General features: G+C 29.4%; 1 protein-coding gene across 2 annotated transcripts; it reads right to left on the reverse strand.

Moving 5' to 3' along the window:
• Nucleotides 1-2,646: 2,646 nt before the first annotated feature.
• LOC124848613 (glucan endo-1,3-beta-glucosidase 12-like) lies at nt 2,647-6,370 on the reverse strand. 2 transcript variants are annotated; one of them, XM_047326333.2, is made up of 5 exons: nt 5,803-6,370; nt 4,163-4,639; nt 3,722-3,762; nt 3,099-3,129; nt 2,857-2,995 (listed from the first exon to the last, which is right to left on the reverse strand). In XM_047326333.2, the coding sequence occupies exons 1-5, from the start codon at nt 5,861-5,863 to the stop codon at nt 2,991-2,993; spliced, it is 615 nt and encodes a 204-aa protein (XP_047182289.2). In that variant the 5' UTR covers nt 5,864-6,370; the 3' UTR covers nt 2,857-2,990. The 2 variants fall into 2 exon arrangements, with proteins under 2 accessions (XP_047182288.2, XP_047182289.2); XM_047326332.2 differs by lacking the exon at nt 3,722-3,762 and having other exon boundaries at nt 2,647-2,995; nt 5,803-6,359.
• Between the last annotated feature and the right edge of the window lie 267 nt (nt 6,371-6,637).

Genomic DNA, 6,637 nt, shown 5'->3' on the forward strand with positions numbered 1-6,637 from the left:
TTGAGTTGTATGTAAGCAATTATCTCGAGGAACCTCTAGTAATCAATGGTCCTAATTAGGGTTGGACAAAAGTAACTGATTTGTAGTGTACTAGAGTTAATTATATTATATTATACTAAAAAAAATTTGTCCATTTTTACTAAAAGTTAAATATATTATTTTATGGTTTAGTTTTTAAAAACTTAACTTATAACATTTTCGGTTCAGTTAGCTGCGAGAATTGTTATGTGTTTTTTCATTCCTCTCTCATTTTCAATTTTTCAATTATTCCTCCTTCAATCTAACGTAGTTATTAAATTTATTTTTATATTAAATTTATTTTTATATAACATGGTTACGGAATTAACATTGATTTATATATATATATATATATATATATATATATATATATATATATATATTAATTATGTTAACTAAATTAGTTTCTAATCAAAACTTAAATTAATCTTTAATATTAGTTACTAAAATTTGAATTACTTATTTATACTATATTTTAAATTAGTCTCTGATAAAGTTAGTGACTAATTTTATTATTTGAAAAATTAATATTTTATTAAAAATTAATAAATGTTATCATCAATTGACCTGTCATAGGAATAAACCATAATAATACGAAAATATGACCTCAAACCCAACTTTAAGAAAGAGTGCATTATCATCCATAAATATTAAACAGTTCATAAAACTCTAAGCGATTATGAAAGAAAAATGTGGTTATATATGACAAGCATTAGCTTTTTAAATTTGAGAAGATACATAAAGCATCATCTTTATAAATTTGAAATTTTCTTTAATCGCTGAAACAATATATTTTAAAAAACAAAGTTAATAATCTCTGAGCAAACGTAAACGAATATGATAATCGAGAAAGAATACTAAAATGGAAACAAGAATTTGTATACTGATTTGATTCTACTAAAATTTATATTCAATTTCAATCTAAAGAACTTTGAGTTGAATTATTTTAGTAAACTTAGATGCATCAAGTATGAAACACACTCAAGTATAAATACTTATTAAAAATAACTCCAATCAAATGTAAAATCCTATCAACCCTTATTGTTACAAGAAATGCGACAAGAAAGACTTGGAAAGATATCACTGTAATTGAATAATGGTCCTCAAAGCCAATTCCAGCCATTGTAAAGAAGAAGAGAATAATGGGTTGAATTGAGTTGAAGTGGAAGAATGTGATGTGAATTTGATTGTGTGTGGGTTATTTATATATATGTATCGAGACAGGGGAATGAGAAAGAAAAATGGAAAAGATGGGTTGAAAGAATCTACTCTATTTTTTTTTACCTACATAATCTACTGCCTTTTTTTTACATAGAGAATCTGTCAACTTTTTTTCTTTTTAATAAATTTTTCTTTATATAATAGAGTATCAATTTTTCTCAGTTCAATAAAAATAAATATTACTTTATAATTCTCAACAATTAGAACTTGTTGAGATAGCTTCTGATACATTTTCCTTAGTTTAGTAAGTCGTATAATTCTGTATAATTAACAATTATTTTGTTATTAAATAGTGTTAAAATCAGATTTTAGAACTAATTCTGCATAGTTAACAATTACTTTGTTATTAGATAGTGTTAAAATCAGATTTTAGAACTAGTGCACTATTAAAATTAGTACAATTCAGTTTAAAATTAGTAGTTCAGTTAAGATTAGTGATGTTTACAATTTAGTTAGTAATTCAGTTTATATTGTAGTTTACTACAATTTAGTATAGTTCAGTTCAGTCTAGTTTGATAAAACAAAAAACAGTTCAGTTTGTCTGAACAATTTTACAGTTCAGTTTAGACATATTAGTTTTTAGTTAAGTACAATTTTTAGTAGTGTAGTACAGTTCAGTTCCATTTGTCCATCCCTAATGATATATGTTGATTGCCTTTTTGTTCTTCATAAAGACATATAGAGTTTTTTGTGCTTTTGGAGGTATTCATAAATATATTGAGCTATTTGGTTATATTGTATAAGGAAAACTAATTACCTTATTGTTAAGTTTTTGGTGCTTAGAGAATTGGAATTTGCATTGTTTATGTTTAAGTTGCATGAAATTAGTTGAATTGCTAATATTAGTGTTTGAGTATGTTGAAAATGGTCATATTGTTTGTAATTGACTGAATTGATGAACTTAGATTTGACCATTTGAGTATACAGTTTGACATTAAAAAATATTTTTGAATCAAAAGAATATCAATTTGATCATTTCATTTTTCAAATCACTTTTGATTAGTGTTATCTAGTACGGCAATGAACAATAATTGTGTAGAGCTGAGCTAAAGTTTGGTTATACAAGTCAAGAATGTAAACTTCATTTTTGTTAAAATAAAGACCAGATCAATGCAAAATCTAATCCATTACGTAGAAAAAATAAAGATTTTGTGAATATTTTTTCTTCTATACTTTTATATACGTTGTTAATTTTACTATTTTTATTAAATGTATGATCAAACTGACGAACTAATAGAAAAAACAACGTTTTTCAAGATTTTCTATTTGAGTGAACTCTGCTTCGCAGTTCCATTTTTTTCAACCATTTTCTTTTGTGTTATTCTCCACCTATATATTTTTTTCTCTATACCGGAAAAGCAGTGCATAAACTTAAAAAGGAAAAAGAAAAGCAATGAGGTATAATTATCTACTGAAAGCCTTCATATAATTGCTACTTTTTCTACAAAGTGTTTTCTATGATATGATGTATGTCATATTAATGGTTTTGTACCTATCTCCTTTTCTAGTACACAACCCCTTCCCCACCCTTGAATAAAATAAACACCAAATCCATGCAAAATCTAAACTTCATTCTTCTTAAAAATAATTCTTGTAAAAAATTGCTAATAATGGCCACAGAATGAAGCAAAAGGGTAGAAATGTTGGTGATGTTGCAGCTGCAGCAGCAGAGGCAGAAGGGTCCTTGGGCACAGGTACTGAACCAAAAACATTTGCACCACTTGTGTTTGTTGTGTTTAACACTGACGAACTTATACTGCAATTTCAATTCAACCATCATATATATGATTTCTGATTTCTCACAAGTTTTTGTTGCAGAAAGAGAGAAAGAAAGATATAACATGGTTCAAGATTTTCACCTGGTGGATGCATACTGACATGTTCCACTACCTGCAATGCAACACATGAATTGATCACTAAGAGTTTATAATCAACCAAGTTGTTTATAATATAGAGATTCAAACTGCTTGGTTTCTCAAATTCAGCGAAATTTAGAAGAAAATATGTTAAATATGTTGTAATTTTTTATCTTTAATAACGTAAAATTAAGTGAATATAGTTTTTTAAATCCAGCTACTTTAAATTTTTGGCATATTAAATAAGTTTCAGTATGACATTTGTTTCCACACATATTTTTTTTTTCAATGTTAGATTGAAATGTCATTTAATAAGTTAAAAAAATTAATATTATTAAATTAAAAAAATTATATTTATTCATTCTTAAAGTTTAAAAATTAAAATATATCAAAAATTTAAACTAAAGATGAATTTCAATTTCATCTTTAAATTAAACACTAAAAACATGCTAACATCAAAATCAAAACTTGTACAAAGTTGGAAGTTAAAAATAATGAAACCTTACAAAAAGTCCTAAGTATTAGATGTCATTTTAACTATAAGGGTCCTTACAAAAGTAGACACATTTATTATTATACACATAATGTTTTTTGGAAAACAAATTGTGATAAAAAGGATTGATTACCTTGGAGACTGAGAAGATATAGGAGGCTTTTGAGATACTTTCTGTAATAAAGTAAGAAAGGAAAAAAGCTTGAGATACTTTTTTAGTTGCTATGTATTCCCCCAAGGCAGTTTGAAAGTGTGTTCATTCAAAGATGCAGTAAAATATTTCCAAAAAAGATGATGATGCAGTAAAAGCTTATTTTATTTTTCTGCTGTCTGTGCAGAATGGAACCCTAGAATCCACCAGAGATAGTTCTGATCACACCAATCAGAAGCAATGTGCCTGTTCTTGACTTGTTGCACATTTTCATTTGTCTCTTATTCTTAAATTAATAGTCACCTACCCTAAACCTTTATCAAAATATTAAACTTTTCTTTTGTACCAAAATGTCTAATATTAACTCTTAAACATCTTCCTGAGAATAAGAGTTAGAAATAGAATGATAACTAGAAGCCTTACTTGGATTAGTGCTAGTGATGACAGCAACTCCACCAAAATTGCAGCTATTAGGAACAGGGTTCTTCTGATAATACTTATTGAAGGCATAAGAAGCATGGTCTCTAACAGAATTTGGGAAGTAACAGGTTCCACCAGGTTGAATTGCAGAGCAATCAGTGGCACCATAGCCACAAGCATAGTCCAATGCAACTTGCAAGGCTCTCTGTGAGGCAGTAGGACTTGCAGTGCACCAGCTTGCACCTGAGGAATAAATTGGAGAATTATTTGGTGTGATGATTGGGAGTGTGGAGGCTGGAGAAACTGTATCAGGGTTTGAATTAGGATTCAGAATTGGAGATGATGAAGTGATTGGAACTAAGTTGGGAATTGTAGTGATTGGTGTGGTGATGTCCCTTTGAGTGCTTGACTTTGACCCTCTAAATTCTACTTCTTTTTCTTCATCATGCCTTAGTGCTTCCTTTTCTGGCTTACTTGAACCTGTATTTTAGATAACAGTCACAGGGTTATCTATGTTTATTATTATACTATTTTATCACTGCAACCATGTGATTCTGCATCTGTAATGGTGTACCCTTTTTTTGTTCTTAATTAACTCACCAGTAGTTGGTGTTGTCATCTCACATCAAATTTAAAAACTTCAGCATTTTTTTTACTTCAATAGCAAAATCACTTACAAATTTTATATATATCTCACATGTTGCAGCATATTTTTTTTACACTATATATCTGCCTAAAGAATAGTGTTATGAAATGAAGAATAGTTTTTTTTTTTCACAACTACTGGGAATAAACAGAAATAATATGACTTAGTCTGTAGGCATTTTTTTCTTAGGAGTTAAAAGTGCTGACTGGATTCAAATTGTTCCTGCAGCATTCAACTTAGCATGAAACCAAAACTGTACTTATATTCAAAATTTTGCATAATTGCATAGAAACTAATTATTAGACCCTTATCCTGATATTAGAGTGGATCTAGAAAGGCCACTAGAGACAAGTAGGGTATCTTTTGCATAGAGACATGAGCCAAAAAAAGTTGGACCCTTTGCATCTTTTCAGGAAACGGTAGAACTGGAGCAAGATTGAATACAATACAACAACTCTATTCCATGTGAAACTGCAATATCAACCAAAATACAGAACAGACAGCACTTTCAATTCAAAAATCATGGATAGAAAAAAGTGCTCAATTGGTAAACTATAGTGCAACATAAACAGCATGAAAGAGTGGAAAATAAATTTGGAAAAGATAACTGCACCCAACTGATCTAACATGTTTATCTTATAAACTTGAACAACAACAAAAGTTGAAAGAAAAAGGACTGAGACTATTGAAATCCCAAACTCTGGTGCAGAAAATGCATTTTTGGGGTTACAGAATACAAAAACACTATCCAAGTGGTACAAAGAATCTAGGACTAAAAGAGAAAAGAAGAAAACAATACACCATAAAGATAAAGAACACAAAAGGAAGCAGTTCAAAACAGAAGAAAATGAGCAGAGAGGAACATTATCTTAAAGCAGAAGCAACTTAGCTTTATATTGTATATCCATAGAATAGAAGAATAGAGAGAAAGGAGGCAAATGAAGAAAAGGGGAGAAGCAGAAAGAGACCAAAGAAAGAAAAATGGAAACTAAATTACCTGAACAAAGGAAATGAGCAAGTACAAGAAGTAGCACATAGTAATTCACACTTCTTTCCATGTTGACTCTTGTTCTTGTGCTGCTTTGGTATACTTTTTGTTGTTCCTTCTTCTTCAATGTGGCTCCCAAATAACACTTGTTCTTCCCTTGAAACAGCTAGAGAGAAATGAAGATATCATAAACTAGAGATGATGTGTGTGGTGTTCAGTGAAAGGTGTTTTGATGGCTATTCATGTGAATGAAAAGATACACATGAATTTATAGAGCATGTGAAGTGTGAGAGAGAAGGTAGGAGAAGATTTGAGAAAGGAAACATGGTGTGTGAGAGGGTGCAAGCAAGAGAAGGAGGGAAAATGTGGGGCAAAAGGGTTGAAAAGAAAGTAAAGAAAGAATGGAAGTGTTTGGATTTTAGGGTGAGTGAGTGTTAGTGATCATTGTAATGATGGTGCTGATGTGAGTTGCTGTTACCTTTCTCTATTCTATGCTTTCTTTTTACTGTTTTATAGACTTATTATTGATGCTATTTATTATTATTCTTCTTCATCACTTTCTTTTTCTTTTTTGCATTCCCTTTATTCTTTGCTGAATATAAAACTTGCTCCAATTATGTCAAAAACTTGGCACTCTGCTTGATCATTAACCAATAATATGATGCATAAATTGAATATATAATTGTGTGAGCCTTTAGTTATGCAAGGATTTAAATGGCAAGTGGTGTTTTTTTGCAATTGGGGTATATAGTGTATATGTTATTTCAATACCTATCATTCTATTATTGTTTTGTCTTCAGTCACTTAACTAATTCAAAATTTTAAATCAAATCAATTAAATTTG

This window comes from Vigna umbellata, chromosome 5 (assembly GCF_029865625.1).
Source record: "Vigna umbellata cultivar VRB3 chromosome 5, Vumbellata_1.0, whole genome shotgun sequence".
Lineage (NCBI taxonomy): Eukaryota > Viridiplantae > Streptophyta > Magnoliopsida > Fabales > Fabaceae > Vigna > Vigna umbellata.

What these genes read in the sequence shown, in the direction of transcription:
- LOC124848613 (XM_047326332.2), bottom strand. Translation starts at nt 5,863, where the DNA reads ATGGAAAGAAGTGTGAATTACTATGTGCTACTTCTTGTACTTGCTCAT. An exon ending in CATCACTAGCACTAATCCAA is followed by an intron (nt 3,130 to 4,162) that starts GTAAGGCTTCTA and finishes GTTGCATTGCAG; the next exon opens with GTAGTGGAACATGTCAGTAT. An exon ending in TGTCAGTATGCATCCACCAG is followed by an intron (nt 2,996 to 3,098) that starts GTGAAAATCTTG and finishes TTGAAATTGCAG; the next exon opens with TATAAGTTCGTCAGTGTTAA.